General features: G+C 47.6%; 1 protein-coding gene across 1 annotated transcript in view; it reads right to left on the bottom strand.

Annotated features, from left to right (window-relative positions):
* Positions 1 to 25,473, bottom strand: part of tmeff2a (transmembrane protein with EGF-like and two follistatin-like domains 2a) — a 513,177-nt gene that overhangs the window by 109,601 nt on the left and 378,103 nt on the right. Inside the window, 2 exon segments of the mRNA XM_084310368.1 lie at positions 22,264 to 22,301; positions 22,303 to 22,361. Coding sequence (XP_084166494.1) covers positions 22,264 to 22,301; positions 22,303 to 22,361 — 97 coding nt within the window.

The raw sequence follows: 25,473 nt of genomic DNA, 5'->3' as shown, positions 1-25,473 counted from the left end.
AGAACCCTCAGGCTAGGGTTAATTAGGCCTAGAATATATCTGTCGTGTGGTCCAGGGTTGAGCATCTGGGGAAACAGAAAAACAATCAATACATTTTGGAACATTGTTACTACAATAGATAACGTTATTCATCATATTAACAGATTGCAGAATGGGTACAGTACAGTACAGCTCAATACACACAATTGTTAATGGGATGCAGACCAGAGAAAGACTTTCATCTTGTTTACATCAGGGTCCCCCATTTTCAATTCATCATAACATATTACATACATGACATACAGATAGACAGTAAACAACAGCACAGGGACCATCCAATATCAAACTATTGTTAAGGGGATGCAGACCAGAGAAAGACGTTTGTCTTGTTTACATCAGGGCCCCCCATTTGTAATTCATAGTGACAACATCATCTAAAACAATATATTTATATGTATATTTATATATTGGAAGAGTATATTTATGAGACAGTATATTTTGTACATATGTAACGGTTGTGACAACGTCTTGTGACAAACAGTACTGTATTTACAAATCTGGTATGTCATAAATATATAGATGTAGCAGTACAACGTCACAGGCAACAACACAGACCGCTATACCATAGTGTAACACACAGCAAGAATGTGAAACAAGTTACTATTATTAGTATTGGGTTAGAGTTGTTTGATTTACACTAACGTAATGTTAGATTGCTATCTGAGAAAGTTAAAATGCTAACGTAACGTTAGTCTGTGAGCTGGCTACAACATTTTCCAATGTGTAATCGGAAGTCAAAACGGACTGCATATAAACAGCTGATGACTCATAACTTCCTATCACGTTTGAATAATGCTGTAAAGTTAAGTAAAAATGCATTTCAATAGTAATGTGAATTGAGAGCTTACCGATGCAGAGCTAAATCCAATGTTGTCAACAGACGAGTCGCAAATTTACTTCCTAGTTTCCGGAGCTTGAGGAATGTCATTGGGAGAAATCAAGTCACCTGACGTTGTAACACGTTTTGATTGGTTCCGCAGCAACGCCCCTTTTCACAAACGTAGGTAGTTTTATCTTATCAACACATTAATTTTCATAAAGATATGACCCAAAAACCGTTGCTGTAACTGAGGGGTACAATTCCCTGACTGTATTACTAGATATGATACTTACTACCACTACCTTTGTACTTAATATTCGGCCACCCAGTACACGGCATAAATATATTATGATGAACACTGTCACGTAGATGAAACGGATCCAACACAAATGTACGAATTAGAAATAGGTCTTTATTTCTACACAGCGATGGTGTGTAGAGCAAGCACTTAATCAAATCAATCACATTTATGAATGGAATTAGTATGCACTTTTATGGCAAGAGTATTCGTCGGTATATCAATAGAGAATGTCCAATCTCTGAAGGCGCAGGTGGTACATATACGACCTGGAATAGTTAAGGAATAACAGCAATGGTACTTTAATGATTATAGACTGGATACACTAGGGGGGGGGTTAATCCGGTCGCTTGTAAACCGACAGGAGTAGGAAGGGGGGGGGGGTAGAATCCGGCTGCCTCATCCGGCCAAGGGTATCCCAGGTGAACCCACTGTAGTGCCGTTCAATGCGCCGGCGATCCTTGGACCACAGATGAAAGCAGGTGGACTCTCTGTGAGCCGGCGTCCTCCGGTCCACGGAGGAGAGACGTGAAGCGACCTCGTCTTGCAGAGCGTCTCCTCACCTTGCGTCCTCTCCAGGGGGGGGGGGGGTTCCAACACACGGCAGTGTCGGGGGTCTTTATCCATGGAATAATCAACGTATACAAAGCATAATCCGTGCCTGGGAAGGCGGGCTGTCGTCGGTAGAATAATCCGGTATACAGGTCCACTCGCTCGTCGGCTCTGGGGCTCCTCGGGTGCAGCTTCACGTGGGGTCAACCACCCTGGATAAGCAGCCAGTTCTCTGCCCGAAACGATGGGGTACGGACTACGGTAGTATTCTCACCGCACGAAGCACTATATATTAACAGACTATTATTAGCTTAATAGACTACGTCCAACTCGACGATATAGTGCCAAATATGACTATTCAAATATTAATATACACGATGTCTCAATACCGATGGTAGGCGAACTTGGCCTTACTCCCACACGTGGCGTCGCGGGGAGGCTTTACGTCTGTGACTCTATTGGAGGGTAAGAAACTGGACTGAAAAGGAAGTCCTACTTTAGTAGCGCAGTATATATACGCACTATGAACAAATAGTCCCATTAGTGGTGCGGTAGCCAGATTCCTACGCGGAACTAGGACTTGTTCGTACATGTTGAGCGGTACGTTTGAACTGGGTCTGGGGGTATGGCAGCCTGGCACCAAGGTCTCGACCAATAGTAGAATGGAGACTATTATGGGATGTTCAGTAGGCTAGAATGGATATTCAATGCATATTGTACAAGGGATATACAAGGGATATCATGGAATATTAGAGAATATACAAATACAATTAAATATATATATATAAATAAATATATATATTCGGTTTAATCTGGCCCTTCACAACAGCCACCCCCTGATTGGTCCCAGACCTAATCAGTTAAACAGAGACAGATTAATCGCGTTGTCTATTTACACATAAGGGTTTGCTGTAGGGGTCAGTCAACTTCACAAAGTCATAGGGTTATAGGGTCATGGTCATCATCGATTGTGTCTGGGAGTCGGGGCAGTTCTATGAGCCTCGCCACGGGACGGGTGTAAGTGCGACCCTGGACAAGCACTTCAGCTGCTCGGACCTTGCCGTCGGCACCGGTGATCACTTTGCTTACGCGGCCGGCCGGCCACATAGCTCTGGGCAGTGATTGATCAATAATCATGACGACTGTTCCTTCTGTCAAATTGTCTCTCTCCTTTACCCACTTCTGGCGGGTCTGTAGAGACGGTAGGTAGTGCAGTAGGAAACTGCTCCAAAACTTGTCGGCTAATACTTGGCTGTACCTCCACATTCGTCGGCCGTTCGCTTCTTCAGGCCGGTACATTGTCTGGGGTAACGCGGGATCTAGCCGCCCCATCAGGAGTGTGTTGGGGTCTGCGGAGATAACAGTGCTCAATCCACAGAACACAGGCTTCTTATTCTCCGCCTCCTCCTGACTGGCTTCCCTCGGGATAGGCGTGGGCCACTCTCCTTCCGGGAGCTTTAGGAATGCTGGGCCGTCACTGTAGACATTGCGACGGGTGAGGTCATCTAGGGGCATTCCCCGGGTGATGACGTCAGCTGGGTTCTGTTTTGTATCAACGTAGCGCCACTCTGTTTCTCCGGTTAACTCTTCGGTTAAGTCTTGAATCTCGGTGACTCTGACTCCCACGAAGACTTTGTACTTGCATGAGTCCGATTTGATCCAGGCGAGTACTGTCGTGGAATCTGACCACAGGATTGTTCTAGACACCGGTATGGTGAGCTCACGTTGGATGAGTGTGGCTAGGTGCGCTCCGGCTAGGGCTGCGCAGAGCTCTAGACGTGGGATAGATTGTTGCTTGCGTGGGGCTATTCTCGAGCGGGCGAGGACAAATGCTGTGTAGATCTCTCCCCCCCTTTCTTGGGCCCGCAAGTAGGCTACTGATCCGTATGCGACCTCTGAGGCGTCACTGAAGACGTGTAAGTCCATTTTACATGTCTCTGGCCTCACCGTGGGTGGGAAGTAGCTTCGGCGCATATTAACGCCTGGGAGTGAGTGGAGCTCCATCTCCCACTCTCTCCAGGTGGATGCAAGGTGTGCGGGAATGGGGTCGTCCCAGCCCTGGTCCTTTTCCCACAATGCTCGTCCTGGTGGTGTACGGTAGAATACATCCTAGCGGGTCATATTGTCGGGCGAGTGTTGTGTACACACTCCGTCTGGTGGTCGGCGCCGCCGCCGGCCTTCCCTGCTCCGTAGTCAGGGGCTTGTGTCTGTAGTGAAGCGAATCTGTTTTGAATCGCCACACCAATCCCAGGGTCATCTCCTGGGCTTCTTCCGGGATTGTAGCCATCCAGGTCTCGCTGCTGGCTGCCTTGTCCTCGGAGGAGAGGCTGCGCAGTACTTGCGGATCGCTGCTGGCCCACTGCCTGAGATCAAAGCCGCCTTTGATCAATGAGGCGCGGAGTTTAATCAGGAGAGCCTCGGCTTCTTCCTGGGTTGAAAGGCTTTGTAGACAGTTGTCTACGTAGAAGCTGTTCTTTACGCTGTGTCGGACCTCTTCGTCCGCTGCTGGGTCCTCTGCTACATGTTTCTGTAGTGCAAATGTAGCACAGCAGGGGCTGCACGTCGTTCCGAAGGGGAGGACTTCCCATTGGTAGATGGCTGGGTGCTCATCTCCTGGCTTCTCTCTCCATAGGAACCGTAACAGGGGCTTGTCCTCCTCTACTAATCTCACCTGCAGGAACATTCCTTTAATGTCCCCGCTGATGGCCACCTTTTCCTGGCGGAAGCGGAGTAGAACGCCGAGTAGGGAGGGGCCGAGTGTGGGACCGGGCAGTAACTCTTTATTCAGATTTTGGGATCCGATCTGGTAGCTGCAGTTAAATACTATGCGGTCTTTACCGTTGTGATGGACCTTGTGGTGAGGCACGTACCACGATTCAGTGGTCTGGTCAGCCTCTTTAATGTCCATCTTTGTGACGTGTCCCGCTGTGATGAGCTTCTCAATCTCAGCGCGGTATACACTCTCTTGGGCGGGGTTCTTGGCTAAGCGCCGCTCCGTGTTCAGCAGGTACCGTTCTGTGGCGTCTGTCTTGGCGTGGAAAGTAGGCATTCCTTCTCGCCGCAGGAGTGGCGTGGCGTATCTCAACACGCCGTTGACCGGGACTCTCTTGGTCCCTGTCTCGAGGAGGTGAATGGCGTAAATGTCATCTTTAGAGCGAATGTCTTTCTTTCCGTTCTTAAAGGGCATTTGTTCCAAGGTCCATAGCCGCTCTACGTGTTGCAGGAGTGCGGTTTCTCCCTCCGTGACTCGGGAGTGGAGACATCTAGTGGCTGTACTTCGGTTGAGAGATTTGGCGAGCGGGCCTTGGAGAGTCCATCCCAAACGGGTCTCGACTGCTGCAGGACAGCCTCGGGGTCCGGTATGAACCCGGTCTATCGGGACAATGATGTCTGCATGGTCGGAGCCTATCAACAGGGTCGGCATAGCATTGTCTATGAGCGGGATCGGTAACTTGCGCAGATGTGCATATTTCTCCATCAGCTTGGCGACGGGGTATGTGTACCGCGACAGTCCTATTTCTTGGCTGGTGAAAGCGTCTGTAATCTGGTACCGTCGCTCAGGCTGGCCGCTTGCTGCGATAGAGAATGAGACATTCTCGCCCTTTATCGTCTTCAAATCTCGTCTTATTGTCCGAATTGTCATTTGGGTTTCGCTTCCCCGCAGCCCTAGCTGGGCCGCAGCGGAGGCGAGCAGAAGGGTCTTCTCTGACCCGTCATCGAGGACGGCGTAAGTGTCCAGGACTTTATTCTGGTAGCTTAGTGTCACACGCACTACTTTCAGGAGTACTCGGGCTCCACTGCTGCTGGCGGGATCGATGTACATGACGCTCGCTTTGCTGCTGGATGGTGCGGGGGAAGGGCGCCGTCTGTTACTGTCGTGAAGTATGTCCAGATGGGCTCCATCGCACTTGGTGCACCTTTTCTTTAAGCGGCATTCGGCTGCCATGTGTGAGCGCGCACAGCGAAAACAGCGCTTGTTGGACTTTATCCATTGACTTGCTTCCTCCGCGTTCAGCTTGGGGAAGGAGTCACATTGCGCTAGCCAGTGTTCTTTCTCACAGTAGGGGCACACTATCTTCCACTTCTCCGTTCTGGAGGGGGTACTGTGGCTCCTGCTGCTCGGTACTGACTCCGATTGGTGCATCACAGTCACCGATCTTCTTCCATCATTTAGTCGTCTGGTTCCTTCTCTGGAGCCAGGGGTGCTCCGTCCGAATGTATCTAGCCGTAGGCTGCTGACTTCTCTCGCCAGGAAGTCCGCTAGATCGAGGAGGTTCGGTTCGGGGCCATTCGGGTCTCGGTGGTCTCTCTGTCGCCTAAAACGCTCCTGTCGAGCGGGCGGCAGCTTCTCCAAGATCCTTTCCACATTTGAGTTGGCGTAAAGTTCATGCCTCCCCTTCTCTCTCTGCGCTCCCAACATCCCTACCAGGGACTGCACTCTGATGGACAGGTCGTCCAGTGCTCGATTGTCTATTGCTGGGGGTAAGCGGTCGATGTGTCGGATCTCCTGGATCACGTAATCCCATATGCGCCCATACCTCTGGTCCAATGCTACCAGCGCTGCTGTGTATGGGGTGGTGGAAGTCGCGTAGGCGAGCGCTATATTATGTGCGCGGGGTACCTTTAAGTGCTTCAGTAGGATGGCGTATTTGTGGCGTTCATCCAATACATCCACCAACATGGTCTCCAGACACATGCGGAGTTCTGTATACTGGGCCCGGTTCTCTTGGGTGAAGTCGGGTACCATAGACGTGCCAATGTATGACGCTGACTGTGGATACATCGGCGAGCGTTGGGGGAGAGGCCTCCTGGGCGAGTCTCCTCCCGCTCCTTGGTATGGGCTGGTACCGGCAGTGTACCATGGCCCGCTTGTCCAGGTGCTGTTCCTCGGTGCGGGTCGTGCGTCGTGCTCACCCGTGTATAGAGTCGGGGGTCTGTAGCGCAGCTCCGCGGGAGTATAGCCTGGGCTGTACCGGACCTCCTGGTCCGGTAGAGTACTGTGCTGTCGTCGGGCGTGGTTCTCCTCCTCTTCGTCTTCAGTTAGGTCATCCAGTGCTTGTAGTCTCTGGTTTAGCCTCTCCACAGGATATGCTGCTCCTTCCCGGTTGCTAGGTCTCGCTTGGACCGGTGGGGGGAGGTGGTCTGTGGGGGGTATAGACCTCGTCTGTTGGTCAAGTTCAGGGTTGTTTACTCGGCTAGGGGATGCCGCCCTGGAGGTGTGTCTAGACGAGTTCCTGGAGCCTCTGGCGGAGGGAGAGGGTGTTGTCCGTCTGATCAGCTGTTCTATTAGTTGTGCTTGCTGTCTGTCGCGCTCTGCGTCCCGTAGAGCACCAGCAGCTGCTCGCTGGCTGTCTGCTTGGTCTCGGGCCACATTCTCTTCCCTCTGAATGCGTCTTATTTCTAGACGTATATGCTCTTCTTCGCTCCGCTGCTGGATCTGCAGTCGGTCGCGTTCAGCAGCGGCGTTCAGGCTGATGAGGAAGGCCTGCTGTAGGGTCCTCTCTGCCTCGCTGGGAGAAGGCGGTTGTATAGGGGAGCCTTCCCTCGGGGTACTCCTTGCGGAGCCTTGGAGCTCTATCTCCACGGTGCTCTCCCCGTCTTCTTCCGTGCCGAGTTCTCTCTCGGTAGCGTTGTATTCCTCCCGGGACTCATCTGGGACTACTTCTTCAGTACTGGCGGGGTGTGAAGTCATGTCTGGTTCCCACTGGTCCCCGCCGTGAACTTGGTCAGTTACATTAGAACCCGTAGGGGCCTCTATGGTCGGGGTAGTCTGGGCGTTGGGGTTAGACATACTTTTACTTTCTAGTTTTACCGCGTTTACTGTTAGTAGAAGACTAGGTTGTTGACTGACAGCGTAAGCCTCTAAGTACTGAGGGAGCCGTCGTTCGCGCTGCGGGCGTTGGTTAGGAGGATCGTTTCGTGGAGTGTTCATCATAGGCCATTTCAATATTAATAACACTATATTAATATTACACTAATTACCCTCCGGCTTGAAGGACCAATTGTAACTGAGGGGTACAATTCCCTGACTGTATTACTAGATATGATACTTACTACCACTACCTTTGTACTTAATATTCGGCCACCCAGTACACGGCATAAATATATTATGATGAACACTGTCACGTAGATGAAACGGATCCAACACAAATGTACGAATTAGAAATAGGTCTTTATTTCTACACAGCGATGGTGTGTAGAGCAAGCACTTAATCAAATCAATCACATTTATGAATGGAATTAGTATGCACTTTTATGGCAAGAGTATTCGTCGGTATATCAATAGAGAATGTCCAATCTCTGAAGGCGTAGGTGGTACATATACGACCTGGAATAGTTAAGGAATAACAGCAATGGTACTTTAATGATTATAGACTGGATACACTAGGGGGGGGGTTAATCCGGTCGCTTGTAAGCCGACAGGAGTAGGAAGGGGGGGGGGGGTAGAATCCGGCTGCCTCATCCGGCCAAGGGTATCCCAGGTGAACCCACTGTAGTGCCGTTCAATGCGCCGGCGATCCTTGGACCACAGATGAAAGCAGGTGGACTCTCTGTGAGCCGGCGTCCTCCGGTCCACGGAGGAGAGACGTGAAGCGACCTCGTCTTGCAGAGCGTCTCCTCACCTTGCGTCCTCTCCAGGGGGGGGGGGGGGGTTCCAACACACGGCAGCGTCGGGGGTCTTTATCCATGGAATAATCAACGTATACAAAGCATAATCCGTGCCTGGGAAGGCGGGCTGTCGTCGGTAGAATAATCCGGTATACAGGTCCACTCGCTCGTCGGCTCTGGGGCTCCTCGGGTGCAGCTTCACGTGGGGTCAACCACCCTGGATAAGCAGCCAGTTCTCTGCCCGAAACGATGGGGTACGGACTACGGTAGTATTCTCACCGCACGAAGCACTATATATTAACAGACTATTATTAGCTTAATAGACTACGTCCAACTCGACGATATAGTGCCAAATATGACTATTCAAATATTAATATACACGATGTCTCAATACCGATGGTAGGCGAACTTGGCCTTACTCCCACACGTGGCGTCGCGGGGAGGCTTTACGTCTGTGACTCTATTGGAGGGTAAGAAACTGGACTGAAAAGGAAGTCCTACTTTAGTAGCGCAGTATATATACGCACTATGAACAAATAGTCCCATTAGTGGTGCGGTAGCCAGATTCCTACGCGGAACTAGGACTTGTTCGTACATGTTGAGCGGTACGTTTGAACTGGGTCTGGGGGTATGGCAGCCTGGCACCAAGGTCTCGACCAATAGTAGAATGGAGACTATTATGGGATGTTCAGTAGGCTAGAATGGATATTCAATGCATATTGTACAAGGGATATACAAGGGATATCATGGAATATTAGAGAATATACAAATACAATTAAATATATATATATAAATAAATATATATATTCGGTTTAATCTGGCCCTTCACAACAGTTGCCAACAAACGGAAATGTGTTATTATAGTATATTATGTAGTTCATATTACAATAACATATACTCTCTAAAACCAGATAAATCATTTCATTAACGGAAGCTTCTAGCAACCTTCGGCCCACCGTCTACCTCCCCTACCTGAGGTCTACCACATGCTTCCTCCGACACATGCAGAGACAGCCAGCGGCTCTCTTTTCACCTGACAGCGCGGACTCTCATTGGTGAAGTGTAATGCGTGGGAGGTCACGCTGCCATCACCACTTCCTGTCTTTTTCTGTGCAGGCGCCCTGACCTGACCTGTAGGAGTCGCTGTCCACAACGCCAGATTACCACCCCATCGACTTCCCTCCCGCTAACGGAGCCAAACGAGTTAGTATGACGGCTGGCCCAAGCCGGAGGCAATGCTGACACCCGGATTTGAGACCGGAGTCTCTCGCATTGGTGACGAGCGCAATCTCCGCTATGCCACCCAGCCGCCTGATACCCTCTTCACTTTCAAGATCAAAAGTGGGTTCAAGCTTCTTCGTGTTCCTCATATTTTATCTATGATTTTGCAGTGTTTTAGTACATTTAACCTGTTCTGTTATTTTTCCTCTACCATACTGTGTTTAAAATACATTGTTGGAAAGCTTATTTTCCGGCCTATGAGTTGATGCTACTGTTAGCTGTCTGAACTTTTGTTGGTAGTTACAGTAGAACAGTTGTCGATGGCCTATGCTCCCCCAAAAGGAGTGATAGGCGTAAGTAAGTAAGTAACAGTAGAACAGGAGTGCAAAGTATAGTATGTCTGCTCTCCATGGGACGGTTGGGACAGCATTGTGATTATTGAAAACTACTCTTGATTGAACAGTAATCAACTATTGTTGATTATTGAAGACTACTCACATGATTTGGAGGTGATTATATGGTAACCAGATCCAGCTGATAAGAGCCACTGAAATGAAGACTCAAAGACCAAACCAACCAACCAGATTTCATAATAATTACACTTTTATTTTACTAAAATGTTTTCCCTTGGAGAGTGGGTGTCCAATCAGCTCCAGGTTAAGGCGGTGTTTAACAATTTCCCTATACCATTTATCCTCACATTATCCTGATAGATCCCCGTTGTGTCCAGTGTGCTACACTACAACCTCGTACCGCTGCCTCAGGAAAGAGCATCGGCGGCGGGGTCTGCCTCCTCACGAACAATTCATGGGTTAATCCCGAGGGGGTGCATGTTCTCTCGTACTCGTGTTCCCCGGACATGGAACATCTTTCTATCCTGTGTCGTCCGTTTCACCTCCCGAGGGAGTTCACCGCGGTCATCATGACCGCCGTATATATTCCCCCACACGCGAATACGGGCAAAGCGCTGGGAGAACTACACGATTACCTCAACAGACACCAGATCAAACATCCAGACGCAGCGATGGTAGTGGCCGGCGATTTCAACCAGGCAAACCTGAAGAAAGTGATGCCGTCCTTTTTTCAGCACATCGCTTGCTCCACCAGAGGGAAGAACACACTCGACCACTGTTATTCCCCGTGGACCGAAGAAGTGGACCGACGAATCAGAGGCCACGCTCCAGGACGTGTTTACAGATACGGATTGGGATATGTTCAAAGGAAGCGGCAGTGACGTCAGCGAGCTCGCAGACACAGTGGTGAGCTACATTACAACAATAGCCGATGGTATTGTCTAGAGCTGCCGCGATTACCGCATTACCGCGGTATCGCTGTTACATCACGGCCACCGCAGAGTAGGCTGAATACCGCGTCACCGCTGTTTTTTATAATAATAATAATAAATTACTCTCCTCTCGTTGGGCTTGCGGCTCTGCAGATATACCCTACTCATCTATCGAGGTTCCAAGCGACCCTATTGGGTACCAGAAAAGTCACGTGAAACATTGTAGACCACTGATTGGTCAGAAGAGAGACGCGTCACACGTTGTAGCGTCATGCAGTGTGTTACCACCAATCGGCAAGCGCGTATTAGGTTTTTACTTCCTGAATGTCAGATCATCACAACACGGCTAATAACGTTAGCTTTAACTCTCCGCCGGAGTGGACTACATCGCTCCTAAGGAGTACTAAACGAGACATAATGATTTTACTGTCTGCAACGAATGTTATAATAAAAGCCCTTCGTTCTATACACTTGTCTGATTGAAAACTTTATTAACAGACCGCAGAATGGGACAACTCAGCACGCTCTGAGCAAAGAAAGGAACTGAGATATGAATAGAGTATTGCTTGCCTTGCTATTGTCCGGTAAATACGCTGATGTTATTGAACGTATAACTATATAATGTTAATGCCACAAAACGAATGCCTTTATTATAAAGTAGTAACTTTATAGTAATAATAATAAGAAAGGGTCGGGGGGGTTAGGGGTAACCACCCCTGCCCGCGACACCGAGTGAACGGCGCACGACCAGAGGGGAACTTCGAATCCGTGTTTCACTTTCAATAACAAATGCGTGCTTGCCGAATCCCAAACAATATTCATGCTGCAAAGTCATCCTCTAAAAATAGACATTTAGACTAGAGGCAGGCTATATGCTATAAAGAGTAGACTACTACTAAAAAAAAAAATGCATTCAAACTTTTTTTTTTAATTTTTTGTGTGCATGCGGTAATAACCGCGGCGGTAGGAAATATTTTGCAAATTTGTGCGGTAAGGAAATAATCAATACCGCGGCAGCTCTAGTATTGTCCCCAGAAAAACGGTGCGGGTTTTCCCAAACCAGAAACCGTGGGTGGACAGCACTATTAGAGCAGCTCTGAACTCTCGTACCACCGCCTACAACCTGGGTAGAGAGTCAGGAAACATGGAGGAGTATAAGGCTTCAGTCTATACTCTACGCAAGGCTGTTAAACTTGCTAAGAGGACATATGCTGACAAACTGGAGACACAAATGGCACAAAACGACACAAGAGGATTATGGCAGGGACTGAAGACAATAACTGACTATAAAGTCAGCGCCCCCTCAATGGGGAGCGACGACGCCTCCCTCGCGGACAAGCTCAACATCTTCTACGCTCGGTTTGGTGTAGACAGTGGCGCTGCTGGCTCTCCGGCTAGTGACGTCACTGGCGCGCCGGCTGTTGTGGAGGGGGGGGGGGCAACCGCGGGGGGGCGGGGACGCTCTCTCGTTGTCGGAACACAGTGTGAGAAGAGCATTTATGCAGGTGAACACCAGGAAGGCTGCTGGCCCAGATGGCATAACAGGACGCATACTCAAGTCCTGCGCCAACCAGCTGGCCCCAGTGTTCACCGCCATATTTAATCAATCCCTGGCGGAGTCAGTGGTCCCTGCCTGCTTCAAGATGTCTACCATCATCCCTGTACCGAAGAAACCCTCCCCAACATGTCCAAATGACTACAGACCGGTGGCACTCACCTCTGTGGTCATGAAATGTTTCGAGAGGCTGGTCAAGGACCACATTTGTGCCTCCCTCCCCAGTGATATGGACCCTATGCAATTTGCATACAGGACAAACAGGTCCACCGACGACGCGGTCTCCCAGGTACTGCACAGCACCCTCTCGCACCTTGACCGTCAGAAGGGGGGCTATGTGAGACTGTTGTTCATTGACTACAGCTCAGCGTTCAACACCATAGTCCCCACCAGACTGGTGGACAAGCTGATCGAGCTAGGTCTGAGCTCCGCCCTGAGCGCCTGGGTACTGGACTTTCTGAGCGAAAGACCCCAGGCGGTCAGGGTGGGGGGTCAGACCTCCAACACCATCACCCTGAGCATCGGGTCCCCCCAGGGCTGTGTTCTGAGCCCCCTGCTGTACTCACTCTACACACACGATTGTGTGGCCAAGTTCAGCTCCAACTCCATAGTGAAGTTCGCAGACGACACAGTGGTGGTGGGGCTGATCTCGGACAACGACGAGAAGGCCTACCGGGAGGAGGTTGAGGTACTGGAACGCTGGTGCGAGGACAACAGCCTGCTCCTGAACATTGGTAAAACCAAGGAGCTGATCGTGGATTATAGGAGAGGACAGCAGGAGACGCACACACCACTGATGATTAACGGGGCTACCGTGGACAGGGTGAGCAGCTTTAAGTACCTGGGGGTCCACATCTCAGAGGACCTGACATGGTCAACACACATAGACACAGTAGTAAAGAAGGCGAAACAGCGCCTCTACCACCTGAGACAGTTAAGGAAGTTCAGAGTATCGGGGAAGATACTCCAGTCCTTCTACTCAGGAGCTGTAGAGAGCATCCTGACCGGAAACATCACTGCCTGGTATGGAAACAGCACGGCACAGGACAAGAAGGCCCTACAGAGAGTGGTGCGCTCAGCCGAGCGTACCACGGGTATTGCACTACCCCCCCTGCAGGTTCTATACAACAAGAGGTGCAAATCCAGAGCCTGCAGGATAATGAAAGACCCTCACCACCCCAATAACAGCCTGTTTCAGCTGCTGAGGTCAGGCAGACGCCTGCGAACCCCAGCTACTAGGACAGAGCGGCTTAGGCTCAGCTTCTTCCCCCAGGCCATCAGAGCCATGAACAATGAACATTGAGTGCTCAGAACATTGAACTATCCACACACAAGCACACATGAACACACACACGACACGCACGCTGTGCACGCTCACACACGAGCAGCCACTTAACACTTTAACATGAGCGGGCACACACTCATGTCGCACACACGCACACTTATGGCCAAAGGAAAGGACACTTTAAATTAGAATAACAGGAACAGTGTATGCACTACCAAAGCTAACTAGCATGTCCCATATGCTCTGTAAATAACTATGTACAGATACCGAGATGTCACTCCATGTTACCTGTTACCTGTTTACTGCACACTGTTGTTTTTTTCATTTTTTGATTCTATTATATGTTGTACCACTGTATTGCACATCGTTGCGGGCAAGACCACCCGCATTTCATTGTATACCTGTATGCCATGACAATTAAAACTCTTGACTTGACTTGACTTGCTACAAATCCTGTCGGCAGCCAAACCTCTCCTCCACAAACACCCCACACCCTGTCTCAATGGAGCCGTGTGACCTACCTGCCAACATGGCCGCTGGCCACCAACTCTGTAATCTGCCTGGAAACAGAAGAAGCCCCGTCCATCAGCACGCTCTCTCCACGCAGTAGCAGTACTGTCTATGTGTTTTTTTGGGGGGGGGGGGGGGGGGGGGGGATCAATGAACTACAGGCCAGAAACAAGACCTGTCTGTGTCTCTTGACAGAGGAGGTGAGTCTGGCTCCTGAGACACAGGTCAGCTATGGAGGTCAGACTACTCTCTGTGTTACCACGGACCTTTTGACCTGTCTGCTGTTTAAGGGGGGTGAAGTACAGGGACTCCAGAGACTCTCCAACTTGCGTGCGCTGTTTAGCTGCCAGGCGCTCTGAGCTACGAACCAACGGTGTGCTGTGGTCCTCAGGGGCCGGCAGCCTCATTGTGGTGTTTTGACAGAATTATACAGGCTGCCCAGCCCTGGCTACTTCTGGGCTGTTTGACCTGGGCCTGAGCCCTGGGGACCAGAGCCCTGGGGACCTCTCTCTCTTCCTCCATCACCACGCATGGTGTTCTGCTCCCAAAGCTTAAGCTCAGCAAAAGCCTGCCATGCCTGTAAACTGGCTACTAGGGCTGAGCCCAAACGTTCAAACCTTCGTTCGTTAGGTTGGCATTCAAATTCTAAATCAACATTTGAATCTTTAATTTTTTATATAATTATTTTTCTTTTTTCTATTCATTCTGTTTAAACCAATGGGGGTTTTCTTCACAGTTGTAGATACAGATTAGGCTACACTAATATTATAGTATTAAAATAAACTGATTATTATTATTATATTCATTATATATTCATTATAAAGTTGATTTAATTGATTTAGTTGGGCTGGGGCTTCTGCCTGGGCTGGGTCTGGGGCTGGAAAGTTGATTTAATAAAAGAAAAAATAGTCATTTAATCAGATTAATCACTTTATTCAAATTGAGGATTTAGTTTGAGAATATAAAAAAATAAAATAAAAAAAAATTATAACGTTTTTTATTATTATTATGGTCAATCATCTGACTTGTGGATTTACTTTTTTATTTATCTTATTTTTCTGGATTATCTCCCACAAACCTGAACGTTATTGCTATAAAACATAACGCAGTTAGTTTCTCTACCTTTCTGTAAACGTCTAGCAAAAAAAAAGCTTTGCAATCCGATTTTTTTTGGTGGATAAATGTACATTATAAAAAGTTACTGTACAGACAGTAGATTTCATTCACGGTTTTTGCTGAACGCCTCGTGATACTAAATCCAGATTGAATCATCTTCCCTTTATTCATTTGCTTAGATTATTTGTACACGTGATCTCAAGAAGGTGCTGAACAAGGAGCTCAGTGGCTCATTCAGCAGTTTTTGTCTAGTAATTTTTAGCATGGTGTTAATCACTGTCAAAGATTAAAACACATTTTTATCAAATTTACTCAAGCCTAGTAACAGACACAATGAATGGAAGCGGACATGTCCGGTTAGCCTAGGCATTGTCCAACTAACACCTCTCCCGAAGGCTAACCGGCCATGGAGACTCAGTGTTCAGGGTAACAGAGCATGAGGTGAGGCGGACCTTTAAAAAAGTGAATATCAGGGGCGGCTAGGTGGTGTAGTGGGCAAGGCACTCGCCACCAGTGTGGAGACGCTAGGATTCGCGTGTTCGAATCCAGCTCTCCACATTGTTTTCAGTTTAGCTGGTCGTCCGCAGTAATACACATTGGCCGTATTACGGGGAGGGAAAACTGAAGGGTGGGGATCGAACGTTGTGAACAAGCGACTCCTACAAGTCGGTTGGTGCGCCTGCGCAGTAGAATCAGGAAGTGTCGGGGGCAGCGTGAGCCTCCCACGCGTTACTCCTCGACACTGAGAGATCGAGCTGCGCAGGTGAAAAGATGCGACTGCTGTTACCTCAAGTACCGGAGGGGACTTGTGCTATGTATGACTTAGTCCACATTGCAGCCGGCTTGTGGGAGGCAAGAAACAGCGTTCGTGACAGGGGAGGGTTGAATTGGATGATACGAAATTGGGATGGGAGAAAAATATAGAAAAATGGGAGAAAAAGTGGATCAAAAAAAAAAAAAAAGTGAATATCAGGAAGGCAGCAGGTCCGGACGGCATCCCCGGCCGCGTCCTAAAAGTCTGTGCCGACCAACTAGCCCCGGTATTCACTGACATATTTAACCTGTCCTTAGAACAGGCTGTCATCCCCACCTGCCTGAAGAAGTCCACTATTATCCCTGTACCCAAAAAATCCAAGCCTGCTTGCCTCAACGACTACCGCCCTGTAGCTCTCACCTCCATAGCCATGAAGTGCTTTGAGAAGCTAGTAAAGGGCTACATCTGCTCCTCCCTCCCCATCAACATGGACCCCCTGCAATTTGCATACCGCCCCAACAGGTCCACGGAGGACGCCATAGCCCATGTGCTGCACACAGCAGCATCACACCTGGACAAGAGGCAGGGGAACTATGTGAGAATGCTATTCATCGACTACAGCTCGGCATTCAATACCATAGTCCCCTCCATACTCATAGCCAAGCTCAGGGACCTGGGCTTGAACTATGACCTCTGCCAGTGGGTCTTGGACTTCCTGACTGGCAGACCCCAGGTGGTGAGAGCAGGCAACTGCACCTCCTCATCCATCACCCTCAACATAGGGGCCCCCCAGGGCTGTGTTCTGAGTCCCCTCCTCTACTCCCTGTACACACACGACTGTGTGGCTCAGCGGAGTAGCAATACAATCATCAAATTTGCTGACGACACAGTGGTGGTGGGCCTGATCTCTGCCAACGACGAGAGGGCCTACCTGGAAGAGGTCAAGGTCCTGGCGGGATGGTGCCAGGAAAACAGCCTCTCCCTGAACGTCAGCAAAACAAAGGAGATGATTGTGGACTTCAGGAGGTCGGGGGTCAAGGACTACAGCCCCCTCAGCATCGACGGGGCACCGGTTGAGAGAGTCAACAGCTTTAAGTACCTCGGAGCCTACATATCCGAGGACTTGACATGGACCACACACATTGACAGTGTTGTGAAGAAGGCACGACAACGCCTCTACTTCCTCAGGCGCCTAAGGAAGTTCCAAGTCAGTCAGAAGATCCTTAAGAACTTCTACTCATGTACAATAGAGAGCATCTTGACTGGCAACATCACCTCCTGGTTTGGGAATAGCACTGCACAAGACCGAAGCAGACTACAAAGAGTGACACGTTCAGCCGAACGCACAATTGGAGGGGGGCTCCCCACCCTCCAGAACATTTACAACAAGCGTTGCAAGGGCAAGGCTAAGAGAATCATTAAAGACTCCAGTCACCCGAACAACTGCCTCTTTGAACTGCTGCGGTCAGGCAAGCGATACCGGAGTCTCAAGGCGAGCACAGAAAGACTCAGAAGAAGCTTCTATCCCCAGGCCATCAGACTGCTAAACGAACAATGAACACTACACAACAACAACCACCAAACGCACATAGCACACACATCCACACGCACACACTCACTTTAAACAGACACACTGTAGTACCCACTCCACACACTTTATAGCACACACCCACTTTAAACAAACACACTGTAGCACCCACTCCCCACACTTTATATTTATTGATGAAGGATTGCACTACAACTCGTACACCTTACTGTAAATTGTACCTAAACTGTACCTCATCCCATTTCTGCTTTGCACTATATAGTACTGTACATTAGTACACTGCATAGTATTGTATATTATATGGTAACTCAGAACATTGTACATAATTTATGTCTATACCGAACACTGTGACCTCATTTTCTTCTTCTAAATTACATGCTATACTATGTTATTTGATACTATCTTGTCTAGCACAGTCTCTGGAGCGTAACAGTAAGAAGCATTTTGTATGAAAGTATTCTGTACTTCTGTATGACAACTATTAAAGAAACTTGTCTGCTTCCATTCATTGTGCAGCCAGATAGCTTTCTACTGAACGCACAGAGAGGAAACTGGTATCTATCTTTTTGTCTCTCTCTGGAGAAGACGGTAAGCTAATTTCCCAAAATGTTGGCGTGTTCCTTTAAGAGATGAAATAATTTTCATTCCTGTTCAAGTAGTGTGTGAGTAATGGAAGATGTCTTTCCCCTACTCGTCTTTTGGCCATGGTTTGAAGTCTTCAGATTGAACGAGCCAAAACAAGCTGTTCAGAATTACTGCTTGTCGTTGTGATGCGGATGCCACAAGCAATACTTTGGCTTTAATGAATCAGTTGGCTGTGCCTTTTGGAGCCAGGAACACTGCCTACCTAACATACTGCCAACTTGTAAATATTTCTTTTCCTCTTGGATATGGGGTAGCCAGGCAGGGAAAGAAATTATTCATTTAAATGGCGTGTTGCTACAGCCAGCAAAACTGTTCAATACAAGGGACGAAATATATGCTGGGAAATAGATAATATTTTTTTTATTTAAACTAATATGTTCCACAGATTCAATGACATCATATACCATTGTTTTCATTTTGACGAGACGTGCAATGCGACCCCTTTAAGTGACTTTAAGGAGTCCACCACCGAGTAGCAACATGGCTTCAACATGTCGCTTTCTTACAACATCTTTATGTTCAGTTGGGGACAAGTAATCCAGTGTTGTTTCAACACTTATTTTACGTGTGTAATGGCGAGGCTTCTTCTAGGTTTCTTTCCTTCAAAGGCTTTTCTTGTGTCTGACATTGCCAGGGCCTGTAAGGATTGTAATTGGATTTCCAGTATAGGCCAAAATCCTTTTCTCTCAGTGCCCTGCTGTGGTAATTGAGGTTAAATGAATTGGCCAACCATGCACTAACCGTGTGTGTGTGTGTGTGTGTGTGTGTGTGTGTGTGTGTGTGTGTGTGTGTGTGTGTGTGTGTGTGTGTGTGTGTGTGTGTGTGTGTGTGTGTGTGTGTGTGTGTGTGTGTGTGTGTGTGTGTGTGTGTGTGTGTGTGTGTGGAAGAGTGTAAGTTGAGTATGTGCATATGTGTGTGTGTGTGTGTGTTTCAAAGTGTAAACGTCTAATGACATGAGAAGTAGAACATAAGTAAGGAAAATTCAATGTTTGGGTTGAGTCAAGGAATAGTCAAGGAAACTATAAAAGAAGGAAGGGTCATCACGTCACAGTGTAGCGTGTGAACACACATTGGTGTATATCGGTTGATGTGTATTTCCTCAGATAGCTTGTATATTTTGAATTTTAATACATGCTAATGAAACTGGCACCAAAAGTCTGACATCAAGCAGAGCATCGAACACTGATATCCTGACATGATGACCGTTCCTACTTTTCTAGTTGCCTTGGTTAGAGTGATTTGACTGGTCACTGTGACTCTGTGAACACGTGTTCAGGTTCTACAGGTTTTTATATCCATTTTGAATGACATGGTTCAGTGAGCTACAGGAACAGGAAGCAGCTCAGTGGCAGGACATCTCCGGCTAACAACAGAATTAGCCACCATTACAGAAGCTGAGACCCTGACACTGGTAACGTCGAACTGTCCCACTACATGCCAGCTAGACCAGTTACCTTCCCCACTCCTCCAGACCATAGCACCAGACATCCTCCCATTCCTAACTGCAACCATCAACTCCTCCCTCAACTCTGGGGTGGTCCCCACCTCCCTAAAACAAGCCAGAGTCACACTGCTCATAATAAAAACCACCATGAACCCCACCGTCATAGGCAACTATCGCCCTGTCTCTCTTCTCTCCTTCCTTTCTAAAACACTTGAATGTACTGTATCCAACCAACTTACTGCTTATCTATTACAGAATGACCTCCTATACCCTAATCAGTCAGGCTTCAGGACTGGCCACTCCACAGAAACGGCCCTCATAGCGGTCACAGAGGCACTTCACTTAGCAAAAGCGAAAGGCCTCGCCTCTGTCCTGATTCTCCTAGACCTATCTGCAGCCTTCGACACAGTCAACCATCAGATCCTCCTCGCGTCCCTCGCAGGAATGAGAGTGGCTGGCTCTGTGCTGACATGGCTGACATCATACCTCAATGACCGCTCCTACCAAGTGTCATGGAGAGGGACCCTGTCGGCCACCCGCCCCCTGCGGACGGGTGTCCCCCAGGGCTCGGTCTTAGGACCCCTTCTCTTCTCCCTCTACACCAAATCTCTGGGTAACATTATCACGTCTCATGCCTTCTCGTATCATTGCTATGCCGATGATACTCAACTCTTCCTCTCCTTCCCTCCCTCGGATATCCACGTCTCTGAGCGGATCTCGGCCTGTCTGTCCGACATCTCCACCTGGATGACGACCAACCACCTCAAACTGAACCTAAGCAAAACAGAATTGCTCCACCTGCCGGCCAAATCCTACCCCCTGACCGATCTTTCCATCACAGTCAAGAATGCAGCTGTGACCGTGTCCCCGACTGCCAAGAACCTTGGTGTTGTTTTTGACGACCAGTTGAACTTCTCCGCTCACATCGCAGCGACAACCAGAACCTGCAGATTCCTCCTGAGCAACGTCAGAAGGATCCGCCCCTTCCTGACAAAAGAAGCCACCCAACTCCTCGTCCAATCAACAGTCATCTCCCGCCTCGACTACTGCAACGCACTGCTTGCTGGCCTTCCGGCCACTGCCACCAAGCCTCTTCAGCTCATTCAGAACGCAGCGTCCCGCCTGATCTCAAACCTACCAAAGTCAGCCCATGTCACCCCACTTCTTAGGGACCCGCACTTGCTCCCCATTGCCGCACGAATCCGCTTCAAGGCCCTCGACCTGGCATACCGTGCGGCAAAGGGAACCGCTCCCGCCTACCTCCGGTCAATGGTCTCTAACTACACACCCTCAAGACCGCTATGCTCTGCATCTTCTGGCCATCTCAGACCCACTCCTATCCGAGCTCCGGGAGGGTCATCAAGGAGAAGCCGCCTATTCTCAGTCCTTGCCCCACAATGGTGGAACGAACTGCCCACCACAGTTAGGACAGCCGAAACCTGTCCAATCTTTTGCCGTCGATTAAAGACGCACTTCTTCAACCATTATCTGAAATAAATAAAAATATTTAATAAAAAAAAAGTCTAACCCTAACTAACCTTACTATCATGCATTTGTCCTAATATACTAACCTACACTGTAGCAGCACTCAACACTTTGATGAACATTGTTACTCAGCTGATAGAGTTGTGCCCTTCCTGATGACTTGTCGTACAGAACTTGTAAGTCGCTTTGGATAAAAGCGTCAGCTAAATGACTAAATGTAAACGTAAACTGTGTTTTCTGTTGGAGCATGCCATGTTGAATTATCTATTGGTGTCTGTCTGATTCGATAATGGATGTTGTTTGTGTGTTGGTACCAAACAGTAGGAGAACATAGTTTATGTTGTTGTGGGAACATCGGACCCCACAAGGTAATGGAACTATTTTAGAGTTAAGGGGTTTTGTGTGTATATGTGTGTATGTGTGTGTGTGTGTGTGTGTACACGTGTGTGTGTGTGTGTGTGTGTGTACACGTGTGAATGTGTGTGTACGTGTATGTGTGTGTATATGTGTTTGTGTGTCTTAGTGATATGTATGTGCCTGCACGTGTGTGTGAGTGTGAGTGTGAGTGTGTGTCTGAGTGTATATGTATGTGCCTGCATGTGCCTGTGTGTGTGTGTACAAGTGTGTGTCTGTGTGTACGTGTATGTATGTGTTTGTGTGTAAGTGTGTGTGTAAGTGTGTGTGTGTGTGTCTGTGTGTCTGTGTGTGTGTGTGTGTGTGTGTGTGTGTGTGTGTGTGTGTGTGTGTGTGTGTGTGTGTGTGTGTGTGTGTGTGTGTGTGTGTGTGTGTGTGTGTGTGTGTGTGTGTGTGTGTGTGTGTGTGTGTGTGTGTGTGTGTGTGTGTGTGAGCAAAATATTGCTCAGTGTCAGCAATTATTGGCAGCCGGGCAATTTGGAGAATACGCTGCTATCTGTACCCTGTGTTGATTGTCAGGTTTATCATCCATGTGAGTCTGTAACTTTGATTGCCACTGTGGCACGATTGTATCGGAATAATCCCACAATGTACAAGTGCACTGTTAATATTTGTGTCCTTTAAACTTTATGTGGACATAAATAAAATATTCTATGTGTGTGTGTCTGTGTGAGTGTGGACTCACCAGACATCCTCTGCGTCCACATCACACTCTGCACCAAAATTGGCAGATGTCACAGGTGGATGTCTCTTTCTGACCTGCCTCTGCTGATCCCTCGCCTCCTGATAAGAGTGAGGATGAGAGAGAGAGATACAGACAGTCAAGGACATGGAGAGAGAGAGAGAGAGAGAGATACACACAGACAAGGGCAAAGAAAGAGACAGAGAAAGAGAGATACAGACCGACAAGGATAGAGAGGGAGAGATAGAGAGAGATAGGGAGAGAGAGAGAGAGAGAGAGATAGAGAGAGAGAGAAGAAGACGAGAGAGAGAGAGAGAGAGAGAGAGAGAGAGAGAGAGAGAGAGAGATAATGAAACACAAACACACATGCATCTTTTTTACAGGGATGTATGAGACATTTTCTCTCAACATGAATTCAATTTTAATTTAAAAGAAATGAATTAATACATTTGGTGGGTTTTGTTTGTTCTCATGCTTTATAATATTTCTAAAATAGAATTGAAGTTATAACCCACACCAATAGAATGCTATGGAAATGTATACTATTTATTAATACATTCATATGAATCAATTGATTAACAATTAACCACTAATCATTAATCATCACAGATAAATATGATTAAGCCAAAAGTGTTTTACACATTAAACTACAATATGTGCTTCTCTTTTGCGTTCTCTTAGTGATAGCATATGATCACAACATTAAGGTGCTGGCTTATGAACCGTTTCATCATAATATCGTAATATTGACCACGCTGTCATATCACAGTCACAGATTATTTTTATCAACCATAAAACAAAAACAAACGTTTCACACAATGTAAGCGTTCTGCCGACACATTTTTTATACAGGCCACATACAATAGTGATCATGCGAAAAAAAGCTGAAGTACCCAGGTGTGCCAGTCTGACAGTTAAGCGATATAGGGGCTTTGATAATGATTGAAACGTCTTTTTTACCATGTGTTGCAATATAGGGGCATTTGTAAGGGATACAGTGAGACTTAAAAAGTGCTGCAGACAAATCCCTCTCAAAATGCGGCAACTGCCCGGTGGAACCCCCTACTTATGGCGTCCATGAAGCCCGCCGACGCCCCAACCTTGTGTAGCTCATGTGACCAATTACAGGAAGTGAGAGGGACCTGGTTAGTCTCCTTTTGAAATGTTTCAGGTTTTACATTCACTCTCGGTTGCCAGGTTTTTATAGAAATAATCAAGCGTAGTGTATGAAGGAGATTCATCTAATCTCTAGTCTAATCTGGGAACATACAGTGCATCCCCCATAGAAAACCATGTTTGATTTGTGTGGTATGGTAACTATATAAATGTAAGATATTATTATTACTATGGTACATGGGAGAAATCACACACACACACACATACTCCAGTCCTTCTACTCAGGAGCTGTAGAGAGCATCCTGACCGGAAACATCACTGCCTGGTATGGAAACAGCACGGCACAGGACAAGAAGGCCCTACAGAAAGTGGTGCGCTCAGCCGAGCGTACCACGGGTATTGCACTACCCCCCCTGCAGGTTCTATACAACAAGAGGTGCAAATCCAGAGCCTGCAGGATAATGAAAGACCCTCACCACCCCAATAACAGCCTGTTTCAGCTGCTGAGGTCAGGCAGACGCCTGCAAATCCCAGCTACTAGGACAGAGCGGCTTAGGCTCAGCTTCTTCCCCCAGGCCATCAGAGCCATGAACAATGTACATTGAGTGCTCAGAACATTGAACTGTCCACACACAAGCACACATGAACACACACACGACACGCACACTGTGCACGCTCACACACGAGCAGCCACTTAACACTTTAACATGAGCGGGCACACACTCATGTCGCACACACGCACACTTATGGCCAAAGGAAAGGACACTTTAAATTAGAATAACAGGAACAGTGTATTGCACTACCAAAGCTAACTAGCATGTCACACATGCGCTGTAAATAACTATGTACAGATACCGAGATGTCACTCCATGTTACCTGCTACCTGTTACTGCACAATGTTGTTTCTTCTTTTGATTCTATTATATGTACCACTGTATTGCACATCGTTGCGGGCAAGACCACCCGCATTTCATTGTATACCTGTATGCCGTGACAATTAAAACTCTTGACTTGACTTGACTTGACACCTTATCGTACATGTTTCACCCTGTCCATTTAAAAAAGAAGGCTGTAGTAAGATTCAAACAGAAAAATGACAAAGAGGGAATGTCAAAAACAAAGGTTTGCAATATCCCCCTGAAAGTACCTTTGGCTCTTTTCCGCTCTACAAGATGTGTGTGTTTTTTTTTTTACATTTTTATTTTCAGTTTTGAAACAACATAGACAATACACTTCAACATACAAAACTATAAAGACATAATATCAAAAACAAATACAAATAAAAAAAACAAATAGACAAAAATGAGAAAAGAAAAAAGGGTGACATGGGTCCTTCGTTCCATTCTATATTTACATTGTTTATTTAGTTTTCCATTTATTTTCTTGTTTCCTTTTCATTCTTCTGTGATGTCGTTCCTGTTCTTCCTATATTCCTCCCACTTTTCCCATTTTGACTCAAATTTCTCCTCTTGCAGCCTCAGCATATGTGTGATTCTCTCCATTTCCTGTATCCCCTCTATTATCTCTGTCCATTGTTCCTTCGTCGGTGCTTCTACCCTGTACCACAGTTTAGTCAATGCTTTCTTGGCTGCTACTAATAGTATCTTAATCAAATATTTGTCTTCTCCCTGAATGTCTTTCTGTGAATGTCTTTAAGATGTGTTTTCACCGACGGCAGCGAGGTGCGTCAGCTCGAGTGGGAGATGCGGCTGCGTGGCTCATTTGATGCAATTTCCTATTCATCTCATCAAATGTTTTCAGAAACACATTTTAGTGGTCTGTTTAGGTGGAATAAGAGAATGTTTATGAACAAGCAGTTTGAAAAAAACTGAGACACAAATCAAGGGCCGCCAATTGTTGACACCCAGCTGTGAGTTTGAGCCAACGGGAGCTAGCCGAGAAGAGGACCACGTTCAGCCATAGACGTATCCCCCCACGACACACCACAAGCCACCTCCATCAGTCCGTCGTGCCAGTAGCCATCAGGCTCCACAACCGTGGGCATGAACTGCTGCCAATTGCTGGAGAGCTAACGGCAGGTGAACTTGAGAACTGTTAGGACTATCTGACTCTTAATTTTAACACTGCACAGACTCC

Source organism: Notolepis coatsorum (assembly GCF_963971535.1).
Source record: "Notolepis coatsorum genome assembly, chromosome: 3".
Taxonomy (NCBI): Eukaryota; Metazoa; Chordata; class Actinopteri; order Aulopiformes; family Paralepididae; genus Notolepis; species Notolepis coatsorum.
This window is presented reverse-complemented; position numbering and strand designations above follow the sequence as displayed.